Raw genomic sequence first — 23,778 nt, forward strand, 5'->3', positions numbered from 1 at the left:
GAAGAGGCAGCAACAGTCCCAGTGCTCCAGTATGCATATCCCTCCCCTCCCCGTCGCATCAGGCGCGGCTGGCCCTGGCTGGCCTCGTGCTTGAGTCACCCTCTGCCCGGCCCTAACACCGCTGACCCCATGGCTCCTCTCCTGTCTCCCTTGCTCACAGACAAACATTCAGTCAACACGCCGTGTTTTTGTTTTGATAACTCTCTGAGTGTCTGATACTGCAGATTTTAGGCTAAGTATCATGTTACAATCACTGCTGGGGTCATGAAAACACGTAAATATACTTTCTTTTTCCCCGATACAAAGATTGAATGAGCCGAGCTGACGGGTTGCACTCTCTGCCCGTCTGGCCGTCGCCGGGGTGAAGGGAGGCCTCTCAACACACACTCACGTTCATTCTTGCAACCCTTGCAAAAACTAACAACAGGTCGTGGATTCGCTGGCCTGCCGCCCCGTATAGGGACAGTTGTGAAAGTGTGTCTCTCTCGTGTCAGCCCTCCAAGTGACAGTGTGCCTTTGTTGTTGTTGAGGCTGAACAACAGCTGTGCCCAAGAGCAGCTTATGGCGCCCACTGACCTCGCATTTTGTTTTGAGGTTCCACCATATTTATCACTTTGGAAAACACGCACGTCGCCATAATTCACGCGTGGCTGCAATACACACACTCCATCAATAACAGACTAAATTATGTGTACACGACTTTTAGGCCGTTGATACTGTACTAAGCAAACAGTTCAAGGGCCTCATTTATACGTGTGCTTAGAAGGCGAGGTAGAAGTATTGTTACATCCAACAGCACTGTTCCTAAATGACAGTTATTAAATTTTGACAGTAATTTATTCCAGACGCCTCAGCGTGACATGAATACGGCTATACTTATGATTGCAGTTATGAAGCTCCTACTAAACAAAGGCATTACATTTTAAGGAAGAAGGATAATTCAAAATTCCTGCCTAATACTTCCCACACTCCGCGTTCACTTCTTTCATTCTTTTCTTCCGAGATTCTGTTCGAATGTCGGCAAGGATCACAAGACCACAGAGGGGCAGCCGCCTGTACTCCAGTCATTTGCACTTTCTCGAAAATGTTGATCAAATCGCTACTACTTGAAGTACTACTCCCTCCAGAGCTACCATTCGCTGCGCAGCTTCCAGTCACCAAGCGACGGAGCCCACCGCCGCCATCAGTAACGCCAGAAGCGACGCTGTGCGAGACTTGGCCACTCGCCCAATAAGGAAGCGCCGGCCAGATGCGACATGCATTATATGAATACCTCCTTGATGGAAGGCAGTTATCTCATCAGTGCATCAACAGTACACACTCATGTGGTCCTGTTTAATATTAATTTCTGCAGTAGCAACGTCTGACAACCATCCAAGCTACGACTGTGGTCTCACTGATTCAGGTTCAAGTCTCGTTCCGTACAGTCGCACCGCACGCTGTTCTCATCCTTATCCTAAAGTTTTATCGAGGGAAGATCATTTATAGTGTTACAACTCGTCCTGCTGGATTCAGTGAGCGGCGGATCACACACCAATATGAGAGTCAATTTAAATTTCAATGAAGGGAGATGTTGCCTTGCTTCGCCATGGCCATTCTGGGAGGGGCGTCCACTCCTGCAGCCTGTACATGGAACTACAGTGTTGTGCCGTAACACCTCACTCAGCAAACGCAAGCAAGGTGTTGGCGATGCAGGTGGCGTGTGAAGACGGTGCTGGAGCCTTTATTCTGCCACTCCCTAACTTTACTTCTGGGAGGCAGCGAGCAAAGCCTTCCGAGTCATACTTTGCTCTCCTCCGCCAAAGTACATTCCATATTTGTGTGTGTGTGTGTGTGTGTGTGTGTGTGTGTGTGTGTGTGTGTGTGTTGTATTGTACAGGATCCAAGCTGAAGCTCATTTCTGTTTCATTTACTTTCTTACCGTGAGAGTGTATGTGTAAGTACGCAAACCATTAACCCCTTCAGTACCATGGCGCATTTTCATATTCATTCTACTTACTATTTGATGATTTTATACAGCTTCAGAAACTCATATGGGGGATTAAAATATTGAAGACTCTGGCTATTAATCTTCTGACCTCCATACACCCTTCCTAATGTAAATGAAATGATCATACACAAATCTCAAGGTAAAAAAGTGTCCCAGTATAGAAGGGATTAAAACTACTGCCTAATCGCTGCTACCACCACCACCACCACCACCAGGCACAACACAGCAGTACCAAGCGAGTTCCGTGAGCCATGCGAACGAAGGTGCTATATTTAACTCCACCACTCTAGCTAGTTTGGGAGACCTTGACATACAGCGCCCTATCAAAACCTGCTCCGCCACTTGCATGCCTCCCACCCCTCGGCCCCGCTGCTAGCCCGGTGCGGCACGTGTTCCTCTCAGCCCAAGGTCTTCCAACACGTCCCTTGCCCTCCAAACACTAGACGCACGGTGGATCATTTGTACTTTCACTTCCATTTCATCTGTGTCAACGAGCATCTTCATCCGTCCTCCCTGTCCTTATGACTTGCTGTTCGTGAAGGTACTCTCTTGCCAGCTTTCTCCTTACCGTGATTTATGTGACAGCTACTTTTTACAGTGAAGCTGACTGAGAATGTTTTTCATGTAGCAGTATAATAAGTGTTTCTCAGTACTTATTTATCTTGTGCTTAGCGATGTGGTTGTCACAGGAAGGAATTGAAAGAAAACACAAGGCTTTTTATTAGGATTCGCCTCACCTAAGCAAGGATGTCCCAATGTAGGCAAAAATTTCGTTAACCCCTTCAGTACCATGACACGCTTTCATATTCATTCTGCTTACTATTTGGTGATTTTATACAGCTTTAGAAACTTATGTGGGGGATTAAAATAGTGCAGACTGTGGCCATCAATATTCTGACCTTAATAGACACTTCCTAATGTCAATAAAATGGTCTAATCGTACACAAATCACAGTGTCCCAGTTTTGAAGGGGTTAATCTTACTGGAACTACACACAAGCTAACACCTTTAAGCACAGTGCAGGCTGCCAATAAATTCTACTACTACACGAAACTCAATAGAAGATCAGTGATAGACTCATTAACTGCTAAACTTTCGTCTCCTTCTTCTCATCACTTTGCTCTTTTTGTGACACTGCACCCTTCACAGCACTACTTCAGGGTAACATACGACTATTAAGAGGTTCAGTAGAGGAAAAACAGATAAATTAAATGGAATGATTAATAAAAGTGAAGGGAAGATACGGTGGGGAGATAATCTAAGAATATAGTCATCTTTCTTACTTCCTCCATCTTCCTTCGATACTGAAACGCATTTTTGCCATGATTTTTGGGTATGATTAGACGATTTTATTTGCATTAGGAAGGGTTTATGGAGGTCAGAACGTTAATAGCCACAGTTTTTACTCTTCTAAACCCAACATGAATTTCTGAAGCTGTATTAAATCACTAAATAGTAACCAGAATGAATATGAAAACACAGCAAAGTACTAAAGATTAACCTCAACACCACTCCAACCTTCCTTACAACTCTTATCACCTCACTATACCGTTCCACAAACCTTCCTGTCCTCACATCACCCCCACACTGCACATCTTCATTCAGTCAAGCCCCAAGCACTTCACTCGCTTCGTCATCATTTTCCCTGGCTATTCTTCTCTACACTGCTGCAAAAAGCGCTTACCTTCAGGGTCGAGAAGTCGGGTCACGCCGTACTCGCGCTCCATGACGTGGAAGGCAGTCTCCAGGCGCTCACGGGGTGTCCTCTGGCGCAGGTTCCTCCAGTCCATAAGGTCAGGTCTGGCGGGAGGCAACAAAGCAAGGGTGAGTCATAGAGAGAAGAGTCATGGGGTAGTGTGAGAGACTCGGCTGGTTCTCTCACTTCTGTAGTCTCTGCATGTATACTTCTCCTGAAGAAGCGTGACTGGGACTCGTAGTGTGAGTTTTGTTTTATTTTTTATTAAGGGTAGGGTTTCAGTGTACATTCCGACACACACTCACTCTCTCACACTCACACACTCACTCACACACACATATGTATTTAATGACAATTTTGATACGTTTTCTTTGTTAGTGTAGTATAAATGTTCACTACTTTGATTAATACAGAACAACACACATGTCATACAACGTGTGATAAATAACGGCTTTATTTTCTCACCCGAATTAGAAAAAAAAAAAAAACTAAAGATTTTAAACAGACAATGCACAATCACAACTTAACACACTAACGTCCATCACACACACACACACACACACACACACACACACACACACACACACACACACACACAGGAGACACAACACCATCACACACCACTCACAACAACTCTGTAAAAATATAAACACATCACGTGCACATTTATACATCAAAAAAGACACCGTAAGGAAAAAAAATACTTACATTATATACACACCAATAATAATATACACGAGTTAATGGCGTAATTCCAACCAGCAATAGAAAGTCATAATTACAGGAGCGTTAGTCATGCGGGAAGAGAGAAAACTAGAAAACTATCATGCTCTGTCGAATACACACGCTCATTTATTTAGACATATCCTCTATTATACTCTACTGAACCTGATGGAGGGTTGTGGGGAGGAGAAATGGAGGGGAGGGAGGGAGGGAGAGCAGCAACCTTGTATCGACTCACTGGAAGCAATGTTAGTCAGGTGAAGGAAAGCACAAAACCATCACAAGGAACGGGCGATGAATACACCGGTTACAGTATAAAATAATTACCATATAGGAACTCATGACAGGGCTGGGACGGCAGGGATGGGATAACAGGGTTGGATGGGATGGCAGGCACGGGAACAAGAGGAGAAGAAGGAGAAGGAAAGGGGGTGGAAAGAAGGCCAATGATGAGGAGTGGTAGGAAGCACAAGGCTGACCACACATATCTTGGTTTTCTGGTATACAGCAGCAACACACAGCCCGCCCTGCCCTTCGCTGCTTCCTCGAGTTAATCTTCCCACACAGTCGTTGCTCATCATAAACTACCACGTAATGTCTCTTAATTTCTTAAAGAGTGTGTGTTGTTTATGTTGCCGTGCTGTTAAGGTATCCAAGAGTGTCTGGTTTGTTTTAACACTGACTAGTATTGTACATTGCATTAGTAAAGGGACGTGAGAGAGAGAGAGAGAACGAACCATCAAACTGTCAGCTCTTATTATGCCGGCTGTGATATGCTACACCTTTTAATCTAAGCTGCCTGACTGACTTTTATACATGTTGCAGTTGCTCCTTCCCTGCGCTTCATCTCTCCGCCAACACCTAGACTACCACCACCACCACCACCGCCATACCAAAATCCACCTACGCACCAATACGTTGCAGCAGGAAATAGTTTCCGGAGGTCACCCGCCCCGCCCCTGGATACTACACTCTACTCGTACTACGCCCGATTTTGTGGCGCAGCCCTAAAATTCAAGTACACAGGCTGCTCTTGCTTCCATACATTCCAGCTTACGTTATGTTTATCAAGGTAATATTGAAATCAAGGACATAACTGCATAAAATGGTACTTGACTATCATTCTCCTCATATATCTAACTCATCCGTTGCCTCTGTGTGCCTCTAGGATTCCACTGCAGGACAGACTCCTCCCTCACTCATCTCTGTCTGCTCCCCGTCTTTTCCAAGCCACTCATTTAAACTAGTCTCCTTCCCTCCAGTAGTTCTATGTGTTACCCGTCTTCTTTCAACATTCTATTACTCTAACCATCTGCGTGTCTTCTGCTAACTGAATGACATTTCCCACTCATGCTATTTATAAAGAAGTGCAAATGTTATGTATCTTACAAGTGTACATACGATTCTTTATGTGCGAGGAACAGCAATGAGTGACACTCACAATCCAGAAAGTGGATCCCAACACATTATGATACACAGGTCCCCACAACACACCACATCTCTTCCGCCAGGCACAGATCCCTCTACATCACTACCAGCAGCGAAGGAAATACGCGTGCAGCACCGAGTCTCCTCTCTGTGAAACAGTCTCCTGCCACACGGTCACAGAGAGAACTCCCTTCCCCTGGAGTGGCACACGGCCCCGGCACACAGACCGCAGCACACTCGGGTGAGGCCGTGCCGGGCAAGGGTCAGGGCGGGCACAAAGCAGGGAAGAGGGACAAGGATGACTTACAGCACAGGTTTGGCATTCCCAGGACCAGGACCCCGCGGTTCTGGTCCGCCAGGCTCCGAGGCTACACTCCGCGAGGCGCTTCTGCCTTGGATGACTTCACTGGAGAGGGAAGACAGGTGACGGTGTTGGAAGCAACCCGCGTGGGTACGGGTGATAGGAACCCGAGTGTTGGGGCGACCTCTCCCATCAAGACAAGTGGACAGTGGGACACTAGGAACTCTACGGCACAGGCTGTCCTCTGTGCCACATGGCTTGCCGCAGAGGTCAGCTTGCAGTGCACCACATACATCCATAAATTTTGCTCTAGTGCAATGTTAGCTTTTACTTATCAAGGCAAATTAGCGTCTGAGCCAAGGAAGTGTTGCCAAGAGGCCCAGGACCCTCAGTCAGCGGGCCTGGCAACACTATGAGGCCAGGGGGTGGGAGGGCGTGCCTCGGCTCAGACCGCTAATGAACCATGCGTCAAGCCACCTACAGTAAATAAGCTGATGGTGTAAATGATTAATGCTAATAATTATAAGAGAATATGTAACGTAAATTAGGAATAAAGCAGCTCTTATAACGTTAGCCTGGCAACAGTGACAGGAAAACTAAACAGTAACGCCAGTACATCAACAGGCAAGTCAGTATACAGTTACTGGAGAGTGATACAACATGCAGTCAGGTGTTGAGCCCGTCACCTCAGTGTCCACATATGTGTACTCCGCCGTGGATATTCATACTAAGCAGGTTTTGTGGTGAGTGCTGGAGGAAATGTAAAGCAAGAAGATTGGAAATAAGAGAAACATAACAGGAGAAAGATAAAAGAAATTAAAATGAAACGCTTCACAAAGGCGAGGAAGGAATGAGCCTCCTCCTCCCTCAGCCCCGCCGCGTGACATCACGGCCGGTTACTACAAGCTATTCCCGGTTTGGTGCTCCCAGGGGTCTCTTGGCATTACCTCGGCGAAAAAAGTAAATTCCCTGCACTGCCAAACACGCGTGCCAGCATTAGTCATGCCGGTGCATTCTAAAATACACACGGTCGTCTCAGGCAACACATTACATGCAAACGACGCACACCTCTCAGTGACGATATAACCTTTCTGCGTCACTGCGCCCAGGCTGCTGTGCTGTGCTGTACATCTCCGCCAGGAATCCTTCATTCACTGCATAAATTGTACAATCTGTATTGAGTCTTGAAGGCAGTTTTGGATGGATACCATTCCTTTGGCACTACACTTGTCATCAAAGAACCGCGCATGTTAGACAACTATATATATACTCGTTTCTTGGAGGCGGCACTGTTGATGTAAAATAACCACAGTGGTGTACACAAGTCATTCATCGTGACAACCCACTTTATCTTGTCTGGAGAGGACCACTTCGCCTTTTCTTTACCCTACTTATGTCGCAAACAATAAAATTTCTTAACCATTTTTCAAGTAAGTGTTTAAGCGTGCGGAATAACAGTACAGACACGATCACGATGGCAGGTGGCCGCGGTGCTCATCTCCATCTCAGAGAGCTGTGAGCCTGAGGGCAGATATTCACAGCAGACTGGAAAACTTGGCTACAGCGCTGGCCACTTCACCACCAATCCATTCCTTGCCGCTGCCGTCACTGCTCCCTGCCTTGCCCTAAAAGGTCCTATGAGCGGTTGGCTTGGCTTGGCTGGGGATTAATCAGCTGGTCTCCTCCTCCAGGCTCAGGACTCGGCCCATTGCGACACATCACTGCTCACCACCAATGACACGACACAAATCTTGCAGCCAAATATAGAGTCAAAACGTGTACATGGACGAGAGGTGATGGTGGATGGAAGGACCCGCTGTCATGTTTCCCCTTCTCCTGCCACCCATACCGCGACTTGACCCTGTACGTGGCAGCTCAGATGGCTGCCTTTGACATCAGGACGCGATAACAGCGCTGAGTTTCCTGCCACAGCCTCCATGACGCCCGGCGGGAGAGCCACACAGGCCTTTGATCCAGATTAAAACAACGCTTTCACTCGAGTCATAACGGAAATTCTTAGTGAAAATCAATGTGATCGGTAAACACTTCATATATTTTCCTGTCGTTAATATTCTCAGTAATGGCCCGACACCGCTTCAAGCCAACAAGACGGGCCGTGGAACCGTGACGCGATTATTGACATTTTTACTGCTATATTACTTTTTCCCATGCACGACTTTTAGGAAACGTATTTTTGTACTGTAATTTATTTTAACAGTTCCGGAGCAAAGAAAAATAACTCTCTCTCTCCCTCTCTCTCGTATTCTCTCGACAAAGGTGGACCAGAGCATGCAAAAGTTGATGATAAGAAAGTGGTCCCTGGCGCCAAACCACTACAAATTACTGCAATATTCTCCTTTCAATGACACGCGCATGTTCATACAAACACTAACGCCTTTAAACCACCATGCTTAACGATCCTCTTCAAACGAACCCCCATACACCAGCGTCACGACTAACTCTTATCTGTTTGCCGCCTTCCTCTTCTCTAGCAACGAAACACACCGCGGAACTTTCAAATCAAATTACTTGGCATTATGAGCAATTTCCCGCCAACCTTCATCACACTTAGCGCGCCACAAGATTTCGATGACGGGTGTGATGCAACCTGAAGCTATGGACGCCCTGGAGACGCGAGGCTCGAAATGACGCGCTAGGAAAAGAGAGAGAGAGAGAGAGAGAGAGAGAGAGAGAGAGAGAGAGAGAGAGAGAAACCCGTAAGCATGAAATAAATCAGGGTGAGTACAAGTAGTAGTGTTTGGTGGTGGTGGTGGTGGTGGTGCTGGTAGTGGTGGCGGCAGGAGTGACTCACCTGTTCCTGTGGATGATGGCCACGAAGCTGAGCCCGTCCCGCCAGGAGGTAGTGAAGTTCTTGACCTCCACGCCGGGGTATTTGTAGGTGGTTTTGCGGGCCCAGCGCAGCAGAGCCTCCTTGGCCGTTAGGTTCTCGGTCTGCCCTGCCATAATGTCCGAGATCTGCAACAAAGAAAGGACAAAGGTCAGCAAGGGTCAAATTCAATGGGTGATGCTGAAATGTGGGTAGTGTTTGAGTGTGCAGTGTTCACGACCTCGACTTAACCATATCATTGCTGCCGGTGATGGTGGGTACTATCTTTCCTTCTTTAAGTTTCCAGTCAAGTATTTCCCTCGTTCCTGACATCCCAGGTTAATGTTTCATGCCTATTTTTTCCTTTTCATGTTTCCAACCAAGTATTTCCCTCGCCTCTGACATCAGGTAATCTTTCACGTCAATATGTCTTGCCTGGTACACCAACACGCGGAGAGAAAACGTAGAGCACACTAAACGCCGCTCCAGACCTCAGTTACTGCTCATAATCTGTCACACACTACATCCCCAAAGCATTTAAGATTTTTACGCAATGTACCACTAAAGCTCGTATTCTCAAACACTTCTGTGCTTTACATTCACTATTTCAAAAAGGCTTTATCTAAATTTACAAGAGTTTAAGGTATTTTTATGATTCTAGAGGCAGTGTAACAAGATTTCTACATTATTATCTGGAGAAACTCTCTTGAAAACCGAGCTAATCGTCTCTGTGGCCTTGGAAAATAGTCGTGGTGAGAGAGCAAACGTATATGAATACTGGCCTAACTCTCCTCAAACAATATATGACTTCGGATCCAAGAATGACAAGCTTCATCACTTTAAAAGCTTCTATTCTTTTTTTCCGAAACCGTGACTTCTATTTATTGTCACGCAGCCAGTGCCTCCCCGCCACTCACACCCCTCCAGCTCAGGGTCGGCGAGGTCATGGATTGGGCTGTGACTCGTGCAGGTGGCGTCGTCTGCTGCAGCTCGTTCCAGCCCCAGTCATTTGAGGCTCTCCCCTAAACACGGGTGGAGGGGAAAGTGGTTCTCGCGGTTTACATCCCAGCCAGCGACTCCACCTCTTAAAATGTTCTTGCTGCCTCCCATTTCCTGCCAGACTTATATGGGAGGCTTCGCAATTATTCCCCCTCACTCTATGAAACTCGTCTATATTCTATACATTTTGCAATCTTTGTTTTTCCTTCCCTTCCCTTTCCCTCTATAAATCCTTAACAAACAGCTCTGTTTTTCTTATACTTTGCATCTTCAGGTCATTTTTTTTCCTTCCCTCTATGAAATTTGACAATATTCTACACATTTTACAATCTTTATTTTCCCTCCTTTCTTTTTTTCTTTTACTCTATAAATCCTTAACAAATAACCCCGTTTTTTTTTTCTTATACTTTGCATTTTCAGGTCGTTATTTTTCTCCCTTACTTTATGAAACGACATTTTTTTTTCATATATTTTGTAATCCTTTTTTTTCCCTCCCTTTCCTTTCCTTTCGCTCTGTAAATCCTTAATAAATACCTTAGTTTTATTTTATACTTTGCATTTTCAGGTCAGTTTTTCTCCCTTAATCTATAAAATTTCCTCTATTTTTACACATTCTTTAGTTTCCCTTCCTTCCCTTTCATTTTATAAATCCTTCAAACAGCTCCGTTTTTTTTTCTCATATTTTAGATAATTTTTTTTACAAAGCCAACACACCCTTACTCCATTTCTTCAAGTTTCAGATAACAACTTCTTTCCACCAGCCGCTCGTCAGCCTGGAAGAAGATAAGACGCCCACACACCGCCTTCAGAATCCCGCAACACAGAAAGGAACAAAGAAAGACGAGGCAGGAGGTGCAAGTCGACCCTCACTCAGCTGTGCACTTTACACCCACCAACCGTGTCTCCTCACCCTCACCTGTCCTCACATCCTCCTTCTCCTCTTCCTCCTTGTCCTCCTCACCTCCACACCACACCGCATCCTCTTTCCTCCACTCTCAACTCTGACCCACACCATCGACTTTTCATCTCTCTATCTCTCCTCCTTCCACTATTCTCATCACCACCCCACACAGCCTTGCATTTTATCCACTCTCCGCCACATTGTGTTGTATCACCCCTTCTACTCATCTCTGCGACTCGTTATCCACTTTTCAGCATCTTTCTTCCACTAGTCTTCTCAACAAAGCTCTATTCTTCCACCCAAGTTCTCATCTTTGACTCTCCCACACCATATCACATCGCTTCTCTCAGCCTTCACAAAATATTCTTAGTATTTCTCTTCCTCACAGCTAAAGTCTCATTTTCTTCCTAACTCAATTATTATTTTACTCTCTCTCTCTCTCTCTCTGGTAGTTTTCGTTTTTTTTTATCTTGGTCTTCACTAAAGGCATGAAGTTTCACCTCCCTCACTGTCCTATCAGGAAACAATGAACTTCCCCGTGTGTGTGTGTGTGTGTGTGTGTGTGTGTGTGTGTGTGTGTGTGTGTGTGTGTGTGTGTGTGTGTGTGTGTGGCGTAACTCCTCCTCTTCCTCCTCCTCTTCCATTGAATTAGTACGTTTTCCCTCCTCTTCCTTCCATCTTTTTTCCCCATTACTTTTATTTCCTCCCACGGTCACACGTCACAACCCTCTTTCCTCCTCCCTGTACTACCATCCTCCCCCGTCCTCGCCCCCAGCAGAGAGCTTCGTACAAGGACACACTGTTCGTGAATTGACTTTTTCACAAGGAAGTGCTAAGTGCCGAGTGTTTTTGTGCTGTCGATCAACTCCCATGCACCACACCCTTGTCCCACACTCCTGCTCCTGCTTCTCTCTCCGTCATCCTTCTTCCTTTTTTTTTCCCTCCTTTTAGACTCGTATGGTTCAATAATAAGACAGTTTTCTAGTTTGGTTCTAATTTGAGTTCATTTTTTTCTAAGATTTTTGCTTGTGTGTTTTTTTTTTATTCGTGGTTCTTATCACAAATTCCTACCAATAATAGATTTTCTGTCGTTTTATTTATTTTTTTTCAATGTCACTCCCTCAAGACAGGATTTTTAGTTTTGGCTTTGATTTCAGTTCTATATTTTTTCTATGACCTTTCCTTATCTTTTTATATTCGTGTTTCATCATAACTTCGTACGAATAAAAGGTTCCCTATTTTCAATTATCTTTTCATTCTCTCTCGCCCATTTTAATGACCTAAAGAAGGGTCTATGGAGGTCAGAAGATTAATAGCCAGAGTCTTCACTATTTCAATCCACCCCACACAAGTTTCGCTGTATAAAATCACCAAATAGTAATCAGAATGAACATCGAAACGCGTCATGGTACTCAAGGGAGTTAACATTACAAAGAACACTATCGCCAGGTCACCAAAAGACGCAGAGCTAAGAATTTCTAGTCATAGGAAATTTAAATGGGCTTCAACACACTTCCTTAATCCTATTCAGGGAAAGGCGATACTGTGACTAACTAATGCTCTGGAATGTCAAGGACTCTAACTTATTAAATTTCATTACGTCAGGATGTTGTGAGATGCGCGTCAATGGTACGAGAGAGCGAAGTTTGTGTAGAGTGTGAAGTTTGTGCAGTGAGAGTATGATGTTTCTGTAGAGTGAAGTTTTTGCAGTGAGAGTGTGAAGTTTCTATAGAGTGAAGTTTGTGCAGTGAGAGAGAGTGAAGTTTGTATAGTGAGAGAGTTAGGTTTGTGCTTCGAGTGTGTGAAGTTTGTGCAGCGCGTGTGAAGTTTGTGTGAGTGTAGGGTCTGGTGCCAAGCAGTCCAGGAGAGAAGGTAGGTAGCGCTGGATGGGATTTCATTGAGGTGTTTCGAAGCTTCTCACGTGTATCAGAGAAGTTTCAGTGCTCGCCTCAGGATGTACTGTACCCCGCACCTTATATGTCTGCTAAAGGACGGATGGATGGACACACACACACACACACACACACACACACACACACACACACACACACACACACACTTAGCTTCGGTCATTACGAGGACGAGTTGAAGATATTAATGCAAAGAATGTGTGTTTCATGTCCACATCCTACTATAGAACTCCATTGACAAGCAAAATAACTCCCCTCACAGAGTTTTTATTGTCCATTATGGCGCATGTTTGTCTGTAAATGATGATACGTAAGGGCTGCGCACACAATAAAACTAATTACTGTCTTTTAATTCAGTTTTCCTTGTTTTTTTGGGAATGAGTGGCAATTTTGCGAGTTTTCTTTTACAATCTGTTTTTTTTTCTCTCTCATTTTCGTTGTTTCTGGGAATGAGTGACAATCTTGCAAGTTTTCTGTCTATTTTTCTTTTTAGCCTTCTCTGGTCTCCCCGCATACACACACACACACACACACACACACACACACACACACACGGGCCATAAGGGGACATTACGAAGCACTTCACAGATGCACCATGGACACACGTTACGCACACTCATACAACTTAACACAGGGAAAAATAAGCAGGCAAATTTTAACCCTTTCAATGCTAATGACTGCATAATATCTGTTGTTTAGTCAGTCACCCACAATACTGAGACACAATTTTACCATGACTTTTGGGTGTGATTAGACGGTTTTACTTGCATTAGAAAGGATTTATGCAAGTCAAAAGATTAATGGCAAGACTCTTTAGTATTTTAATCCCCAACATACGTTTCTAAAGCTGTATAAAATGGCCAAATACTAACCAGAATGAGAATATGAAAACGCGGTCTGGTACTGAAGGACAATAGTATGCATGAACGCTGAAATATTTGAACTAAATACAGGATTATTCTTCATGTTTTTAACCCCTTCAATACAGTGACACATTTTTACCTTGAGATTTGTGTACGATTAGACCATTTTATTGACATTATGAAGGGTCTATGGAGGTCAAAAGATTAATGGCATGAGTCTTCACTATTTCAATCACCCACACACGTTTCTGAAACTATAAAATCGCCAAATACTAACCAAAATGAATATGAAGGACAAAATTACACTAGAATGAACGCTGAAGTATTTGAGCTATATAGAGGACCATTCTTCATATTTTTAATGACATTTTGTGAAGTAATGAACTCTTTAAAACTTGTACCCGCATTATTCAAACACGGCATCCACTAAGTCTGTCCTAAAACATCACCACAACTGCAATACAAACATCAAAACCCACATAGATTCCACCAACAATACGCACATCCACTTCTCCACTGCCAACACACAACCCTTCCCCCTTCATCCACCTATACACGCCACAAACCAACCACCACCACCACTTTCTCCCCATACAAAACGCGGGACACGCAACCGCATAAATACTGCGAAAGTGTTTCTTTGTCCTGCCGCCCAATTGTCTCCCTGGTATTAAAGAGACGGAAATTGTACACATACCTCTTTCCATTTTTTCTCTTTTACTATTTTTTTTTGTATATACTCCCTCCCTCCTCCTTTCCCTCCTCCTCTTCTTCCTTCTACTCCTACTCCTCCTATTCCTCTTCCTGCTCCTCCCTCTTACATTTGCATTTGTCTCTCTTTCTCGTATCCTTCTCTACTTACAAAATTCTTATCTGTGTCCCGCCCTTCCTGCTTCCCTCTAAGGTTAGGAAGGAAGGAAGGAAGGAAGGAAGGCAGGAAGAGACGAGAAGGAAGGTGAGATAAAGCAGCAAAAGGAGGAAGAAAGGAGAAAAAAAGGTAAAGGATGGAGGGAAAAAGAGACAGGAGAGGGAGGTGAAGGGGTGAAGGAATGGAGGAAAGGAAGCAAGGAAGAGTAATTCTTCCTTTATCACGTTTTGCATCGCTTCGCCACTTTTACCCACCTGCTTCCCTCTGCTAACTAGTCTCTTCCTCCTTACCTTCCTCCTCCTCCTCCTCCTCCTCTTCACTCCTTTACACAGCAACCCTATACCTTTCTGCAAATAATGTTCCTCACTTTAGCTTAACCTCCCCCCCTCTCTCTCTCTCTCTCTCTCTTTATCACCACGAGTTTCTTTTTTTCTCTTTCTCAACACGATACTTCCTTTCCCCTTTCTCTCGTCCACTTCTATTTCCTTCTTTCTCTCCAATTTTTCCTCTTCCGGTCCAGTTTTCCTCCTTCGATCACCATAATGTTATCACTTCTCTCTTTTTTTATTCCTTTCTTTCTCCTCCAACATTCCTAGTTTCTTCTCTTTTCCAACGTACTTTTCTCCTTTTTCCACTTCCCTTTCTCTTTCTTTCTACAAGTCTCCTTCCTCACCATCATTTTTCTCTCTCACATATCTACAGCTTTCCTATCCCTTGCCTAATGCACTTTTCTCCCTTCCACCTTCCTCTCTTCACATCCCATTCCTCGTCCTCTCCACTCTCGCTCCTTCAATCAGAATTACTTCATCAAGGCTCCACTGGCTCACTCCTCGTTCATCAGGGCAAATAACATACACTTCCACACCCACCGACAAGAAAATGACGGTGTAAACTAAGGGTGGCCAAACAAGGGTGCGCGAGTCCCTCTACTGTGTGTGTGTAAGTAAGGCTTAGAGGAGCGGGAATAGAGTGCTCCTTTTTTTTGTAAGCTGTATACTTAAGATAGACTGTCCTGTGTGTGTGAAAGCATCGCATTTGTAACAGTGACGTAAAAACAGTAACAAGAACAGGGTAGTAGTGGTGATGGTGGTAGTAGTAGTAGTAAATATTGTTTTTAGAGAGAGAGAGAGAGAGAGAGAGAGAGAGAGAGAGACTGGTGATCATGTGGTGAGGGTTAGCGGGGAAGGGTAGTGAGAGTAAGGACATAGAAAGCTGTGTACGGGGTGGCGGAGGAAGAGAGAGGGAGAGGGAGAGGAGAGGGAGAGAGAGAGGGAGAGAGAGGGTGTGAGCGTGCATACCTTGTAGTAACCTGGCCTCACCTAGCATACCTAAATACACACTCACACACACACACACACACACACACACACTCTCTCTCTCTCTTTCACTAACCACCCTTGTCATGTTTTGCTCCCCTAACAGCTTCCCTCCTCAACAACAATAATAGCACCGTCCCGCGCCGCACATCCCCGTCATATCTCAGACACACAATGCCACTTCTTGCCAGGTGAACATCCCACAGCCAAGCCACAAGCATTACATAAATATAAACCAGAATTAATGGCACGCAAGTCTTTTAGTGCTTTCATTCTTTTCCCAGGAGAAAATACACGAGAGGAAGATCACTGGAAGAAAGACTTAAGTGGCGGAAGGATGTGACAGATACAACAAATTACTGTAAAACTAAATAATTGTGGAAGTCTGTGCTAGTCTTGGAGAGTCTGGCAGCGCAGCGCACCTCCCCCTACTCCGCCACCGCCACCACCTTGCCACCCACACCGCCACGGAGCCACGGCAGGTGCAGGGCATTGCTCCCTTATGAGAACCTGGATCATAAATTGTAGCTAAGCCTATGCCTGCGCCGCCTGCCGGAGTTGTTACCGAGTGATGGGGTTGTAAATACAAGCCATGTTTTTCATTAGAGCCGCACAAAGGCCGCCTCATCATCAGCAGCGTGTGTCAGGCCACGCACCAAGATGACCCACTAAGGTGACACCAATTCAGTACACCTGCAGGAAGCGCAATTACAGATTCAATAAAAACAAATCTGACTGCCTGGAGGACGGAGGGAGCGGGACGCCGGCCCGAGGGCTAGGTTATGACATCATCGCTAGGTGACGTCATGTTATTCACCAGATGGCAGCGTCATCCACGGCTTTTCCTACTTCTCGCTTCAATGCTGAACAAGGTGTACTGTTGCCGCGGCGCATTACCACCTTGGCTGGTGACACAAAGCCTCAAGACATGCGCCATACTGCCAGTACGACAGTTGCTGGAGTGTTTACTGAACAAGCAACGCCTGACGGGCGGGGCGAGGACTTGTGGGTGGCGGGCAGCGGGCGCGGTTCAGTGTCTTGCAATAACTGAGGAGGGGAATATGATAGTGGAGTGTGTTGCCTTGGCGTGGACCTTCAAGCAGGCCAAAGGGTGGCGCGTCTTGGGTTACTGCACTGTTATCATTGTTTTCCTGGAGACTGTAGCTCATTGAAGACATTGTAATTACGACGAAAAAAAAAAAAAAAACAGTATGTTAATTTCCTCCTCACTTGACTCCAAGCACATGATGTTATGTAACAAAACTGCAGATCACCACACTGATATATACGTCAATAGAGAGATACGTGAACCAATCGTTATGTATTAAGTACGGAAGCAGATTAACCTGAGCATCTCTTGTAAAGCCACATTACCTCACAGGGTACGTATGTAGATCTATCACACTAGCGGGACGGTCTGCCTGGCTGGGAGAGGAGGAGGGGAGGAGGAGGAGGAAGAGACGGAGGAGTGGCCTTGCACGGAGTTTCGCCTCACTCCCCTACCCTTTTAACGGACCCCAAACCCACCCGACAACTAGTCTTGATAACAAAAAACCTTCAAATGAGGATAGTGTCCATTCATAGAGATGCTACTGGAGGGCGGCACGGGCTGGCTGAATGACGCAACGCAGGAGAGAGAGTGGAAAAAACAGAGAGATAGACGTGAAGTGGAGTGGGACAGCTGAGGGTGGTTGCGTGTGGTAGCTTGTGGTGGCGTGTGGTTGTCGGGTGGAAAGAAAGGTGTGACATCATTTAGGCAGGATGGGAGTAAAAATAAGTATACTAGTTACGTAATAGTGTGGCAACGCTCACTACTCGTGCACCGTTTTAGCGGGGAAACAGGACAATGCAGGGATCAGAGTGGGGACAGAGGGGAAAGAAAGCTGGTGAATGGAAACGACGAGTGAGGAAGTGAATGATTAGAGAGAGAGAGAGAGAGAGAGAGAGAGAGAGAGAGAGAGAGAGAGAGAGAGAGAGAGAGAGAGAGAGAGAGAGAGAGAGAGAGAGAGAGAGAGAGAGAGAGAGAGAGAGAGAGAGAGAGAGAGAGAGAGAGAGAGAGAGAGAGAGAGAGAGAGAGAGAGAGAGAGAGAGAGAGAGAGAGAGAGAGAGAGAGAATGTCAGACGGGAAATATCCTATACGCGATCATCGGCCAGAATAGAATCTCAAACAAGTTACACACACACACACACACACACACACACACACACACACACACACACACACTAACAAGGCTTGCAATAAAGACACGCTCGGCACTCTACTCATGTTTAAGAGCACGCAAGTATCTTCACGCACTTTAAACACCTAGAAATATCACTGCATCTTTATAGCAACACTTGGCGCCACCTCTACCCCATCGTGCTGCAGCGTGCAAGGGGGCCAGTCATTCAGGGGAGCAGAGGAACGCTTGAAACATGCAATTATGACTACAACACCGCTGCTTTCATCATAAGTCTTAGGTTCGTATTCACAAAAATGCCTGCGTTTTACCTCCACTATTTCAAAAGGCTTTATTTGAATTTACACGAGTTTTTTAAGGTGTTTTTATGGTTCTAGAGAAAGATTGACAAGATTTCTACTTATTAACTGTAGAAATACTCTTGAAAATTCAGCTAATCATCACCAGTGGCCTTAGAAAATAGTAGTGGTGAAAGATGAATATTTTTAAGATGTTTTACGGTTCTAGAGGCAGATTGACAACATTCCTACTTATTAACTGTAGAAACACTCTTGAAAACCGCGATAAACATTTTTGAGGCATTGGAAAATAATCATAGTGAGAAAAAAATGTTTTCAAGATGTTTTACGGTTCTAGAGGCAGAATGACAAGATTTAGGTTTATTAACTGGAGAAACACTCTTGAAAATCCCACGAATCATCTCTGTAGCCTTGAAAAATAGTCGTGGTGAGAGAGCGAAGTGTTTCAGAATATAGACATAGTAGTTTTCTCTTCCTCCCAGCTTCTCTTGCTTTTCATTGTTTTTTTTTGAAGGTTTGTGTTTTTTTTTCATCTCTGATCGATTATTTAACATGGGAAAGAATCAGGTTCGTGTTTTTTTTTTTAGTAATATTCTTTTTTCTCTTTTCATGGTACAATCACAGTTTGTAATATTTTCCCTGGTAGAAATATGGACTTTTTCCCTCTTTTTCTTTTCCATCCATCACTCTCAAAAAAGTTAAAAGATTAAGCTTGTATACTAATTTCCAGCTTATCATTTTGCGGAATTTTCCTCCTTTTTCATCGAACGAACGCTATAACATTATATAATATTTGTCCCGTATTCAGAATCGTTTTGTTTTCTCACATTCACAGCTTTCCAAAGGCTCTGATTGAAGTTCTCGTGTTTTCAAAGGCAATTTTTATGGTTCCGGTAACAGATTGGCAAGATTTCTAGTTTATGAAAAGGAGAAACTGTCTTTAAAACCTGGCTAATCGTCTCTGTGACCTTGGAAAATTGTGGTGAGAGAGCAAGGCATTTTTTAATACGAGCGTAAATACATAATCACAAGCAGAAAAGACTTAAGTTCACAATATTAATGAACTACCACGTTAAGATTTCACGTATTCCGACTACTAATTAGTAAAATAAAAAGAAAAAAACTTGATATAAAAAAGAAAATTGCACAAACTTAACTCAGATTCTCATAAGAGTAATTGTTCCTCGCAGAATGAGAGAGAAACGGGAAAGAAAACGTTGTGTAATTGAAAACCACCTCCACTTTAACTCTATCTAATTTCTCTCAATCAATTACCTTTCTATCACTTCAATTACTTTCTATCATTCCCACGCCCGTTTTCTTTGCCAGTGTGACGTTTCCTGCAAATGTCTAAGAGTGTCACGTTTCATATTTTCATCGTGGACTGAGAGACACCGTTAGTAGTACCCGAGAGCGAGAGCGAGAGAGAGAGAGAGAGAGAGAGAGAGAGAGAGAGAGAGAGAGAGAGAATATGCTTGACACGACAAAACACGCAGTAAAACAGGAAGGAATTCAAGGTGGTCAAGACTTTAATGAACAAAACCAAGGAGAAAACTGAAAACTTGTGGTGTTTATTTATGTACTGTACTTGAGAGGAGGAGGAGGAGGAGGAGGAGGAGGAGGAGGAGGAGAAATGCAAGTGACGGTATCCTGGCCTTTCCCTCCGGCGCTCCTCAACCTTTGCTTACATGACGTCACCGCTAATACCATGAGAAACACACACACACACACACACACACACACACACACACACACACACACACACACACACATTTCCTACAACCAGACAAGTTAATAAAATAAGATAACTTATATACAAGATACATAATGAAGAGAATCGTATTAAGTCTCCACTGTGAACCAATACGTGACTAGAAAGAAAGAAAGCATGGATTCCACACACAAAGACAGGTAGTGGGTAGGTCAGCAGTGACGCTTAAGACCTTCAGTGCCATGACGCGTTTCCATATTCATTCTGCTTACTATTTGGTGATTTTATACACAGAAACTCATGTGGGGGAGATTAGAATAGTGAAGACTGTGGCCATCAATCTTCTGACCTCCATAGAGTCTTGCTAATGTCAATAAAATGGTCTAATCGTGTCCCAGTATTAAAGGACTAAGAAACCAAGGCCCCGTGGGGTGATTAAAGGACAGTATTCTTAATCATCCTTTTCTTCTCTAATCACGACTATTTTCAAAGGCCACAAAGACGATTAGTTTGGATTTTTATGCGTTTTTTTACCTGGATGCGTAATTTTTGGTGTATTTACCTCTCGAATCATAAAAAAACCAGCAATGGCCACCAATGTCTTCCACTACAACAAGACGCTTTGTTTAGTATCATGATTCTGAGGTCAGTATTCTAAAATCCACCTCTGCTCTCTCACTACGAGTATTTTTCCAAGGACACAAAGATGACAAGCCGTGTTTCTGAGGGTGTTTCTCCTGTGAACTGTGTAGTAACCTTGTTCATTTGTCACTAGAACCATAAAAGCACACTTGAAAACTTGCGTCACTTCAACAGGAGCCTTTTGAAATAGTGAAGGTGCGGTGCTGAACGGTTTCTGAATGTGGTCCCGAGAGTGAGATGAAGGTCGTTGCATCGTGTCAGTCAGTCGTGTTGTCATCGTTATAAAGAAGCACGCCCCTTGCATTCCTCCCACCACCCGCACCTGCACTCCCTCCCTCCCTCCCGCTAGCTTGCCCGGCCAACACTCCCTTCTTCCCTTCACTTAAACACGCATCTTCCCCAGCCAAGCGGCACCACCAGCTTCTATCCGCTATAAGAGTAAAAACTTCCCTTACCTTTCTATTCATCCATCTACTCTAGGCCACTCCAGCAGAGCTTTTGATCATTCAACCTTTATGACATCACTATGGACAAGGACTTCCCCACACTCATTTGCTTGTACTTTCATCTATTCCTCGTAAACTGTTTGAGCAATCTTGAAAAAAATTCGTAGCATAGTCAGAAATTCATAAGGGAGGTTGTTGCTTGCAGACTGTGAGTTGGAAGAGGACAGGTTTGCTTGATAATAAGTAGTCTGTCTTTCTCTCCACCTAGCTTTGCATCTGCTTTGTTTTCTTACTAACAATGAGGTTAACGAATTTCCGCTTAAATAACTCTAAGGTAAGAGTAAACTAGAGATCTGCAGGCAATGTAAGAAAAAAGCCGAGAAAACCCGACAAAACACACACACACACACACACACACACACACACACACACACACACACACACACACACACACACACACAAATGTTTGGCACGCCGCTGGGAGGAAGCAGAGCGTCTCGGCACGTAACACTTTTTTGCACTAGTATTTTGACTGACTGATTTCTTTCATCAACATTTCCCGGGAAGTTTTCAATTTAAGCATTACGACACAGACATATCGCTGCTGACGAATGACGAGGAAAAAAATAGTAACAAAAGACCTGTCACGAATTATCAGCGAAACAAAGCAGGTGATAATAATGAAAAAAAGAGAAAAGAGAAGAAAAAAACTAAACAGATCTAACAAAAACCTGACATTCTCAGCAATAACAAAGACAGACTGGATTCAGGCTTAGAGGGACCTGTCAACCAGCAGCGTCCAGGTGAACCCTCGTCACGGAAGCCCGCCTGAGTGAACCCATCAGTGGAGGAAAGGATGGAGGAGCGGAACCACAGAGAGGAGGAGGAGGAGGGAAAGAGGAAGAGCGGGCGGGAGAAGACCTAGACATTGGAGTGGGGGAGGAGGAAGAGGAAGGCTGCGTACAGGAAGGGAAGAACAAGAGGGAGAGATGGGCAGGAGGAAATGCGGAGTGTAGGTGGAGGTGTAGGCGGAGGTGGAGGTGGGGGCAGTAAGGTAGAGCAGGGAGGAGTATTGAGGGAGGCGTGAGACGGTTCGCTGACCCTGCCTCCGTTACTTCCGCCCCACACTACAAGCCAGGCTGCCTCCCCCTCCACCCTCGCCGCCCCGCAAACTCTTCACCCCCTCCCCGCCGTGACCCGTGCCTTTCCTGTGGCCCGGCCAAGACACTGGGGAGGGAGGCGAGGGAAATGACTGCAGTATGGGTGTGCGCGGTCCCTTCGTTCAGTTTTGGCTGTCTGAACTGTCACTGTCACACCTCAATTTCCTTTCTCGTCATTTTTTTTTGTTTCATGTGTTACTAATATATTTCTAATTTTCTCATACTGGTTATAGTTTCAATCCTTCGTGTTATCTTTGTCTCATCAATTTCTCCTGTTTCGAGTATTACTTATGTCTTGTAGTTTCAATTTCGGTTATAGTTTTAATCTCTCGTGTTATCTATTTCTCATCATTTTTTCCCGTTTCGTGTGTTACTAATGTTTCTTTCCCTTAGTTCTCTCGTACACGTTATAATTAATCCTACGTGTTACAATACAGACGTTAAAGAAGAATAGACATGTAAATCAGACTTAATGACTCCTATTGAATGAAATGTCAAGAATAAATAAAGACAAACATTTCAAAGTATAGTTCTAAAACGTGCCATTTACATATCAACTTCTAGAAATTCTCAGTGTTTCTTCTTGACATGCAAAAAAAAAAAAAAAACAGCAATTCAGGACAAAAGATGAGCTGGTATAAACATCTCTTTCTCTTCAACCTATTACTTCACTCCCTCACTGTGTTGCTCTCCAAACAAGGCACCGCGGCACACACCAGCTACAGTCATCACGGAGCATACTGTTTTGCCTCCACTCTGCCTTTCTTTACACAACACTGTCAGCGAAGAATTGACAGAAAGGCTCCCCACCGCCCTCCCGTCATTGAGTGTGGATATCAATGAGGCAATTAGCTGCTGTTTGACGATGAAGTGAGTAGCGGCGCTGTCGAGGAGATGACAGTGGCTTATAGGCTGGTTGTGTGTGTGTGTGTGTGTGTGTGTGTGTGTGTGTGTACGTGGAGGCCTGGAGGTCAAGGTTCACGGTACAGAGGAGAAAAGTGAACGAACCGGGAAAACACTTCAGCTCTCTCTCATGAGGCGACGACGTATGATGTGATGTGACGTGATGCGAGAGGAAGTGAAGGAGGATGTGTTATGTATTAAGTGTTGAGAAAACCAGCATCAACTCCAGTCCGGCCATTGATCTCTGGTGCTCCTGGGAACTAATGCAGGCGTCTTAGCATACCCATATAAAGGATGTACTATCTCTCCGTTCCAGGCACTGACTAACACTCGGCCGCTGTTACTATATGGTTATACTTCCACAATAAGAAAACTCCAGCTTCACGTAATAAGAACCTTGCCATTACTAATTATATTCCTTCCTTATCGCCAATAGTGTATAATTCGAGGCAGTCACTCTTGTAAACCCAGAGCGGGGAGAGAAAAAGAAAACGCAGCGCACTATTTCTTGCCGCCAAGCAGTGCCGGCAGAGCTGCGGGCGGCGCGGAGAAAGCAGCAAGACAGGTACACCAATCAGCCGCCCCGCCACCCCCGCCTGCCACCGCTACCTCTGC

General features: G+C 44.7%; 1 protein-coding gene across 46 annotated transcripts in view; it reads right to left on the reverse strand.

Annotated features, from left to right (window-relative positions):
- The window catches only part of LOC123504409 (microtubule-actin cross-linking factor 1-like), a 281,273-nt gene that overhangs the window by 110,041 nt on the left and 147,454 nt on the right, over positions 1 to 23,778 (reverse strand). For 45 of the 46 annotated variants that reach the window (XM_045254883.1, XM_045254879.1, XM_045254914.1 and 42 more), the window contains 2 exons: positions 8,951 to 9,114; positions 3,675 to 3,790 (listed from right to left, as the gene is read on the reverse strand). In XM_045254883.1, coding sequence (XP_045110818.1) covers positions 3,675 to 3,790; positions 8,951 to 9,114 — 280 coding nt within the window. Of the gene's footprint in view, positions 1 to 3,674; positions 3,791 to 6,144; positions 6,453 to 8,950; positions 9,115 to 23,778 lie in introns of those variants that run through there. The other variant, XM_045254917.1, reaches the window with a different exon arrangement.

Source organism: Portunus trituberculatus, chromosome 16 (genome assembly GCF_017591435.1).
Source record: "Portunus trituberculatus isolate SZX2019 chromosome 16, ASM1759143v1, whole genome shotgun sequence".
NCBI lineage: Eukaryota > Metazoa > Arthropoda > Malacostraca > Decapoda > Portunidae > Portunus > Portunus trituberculatus.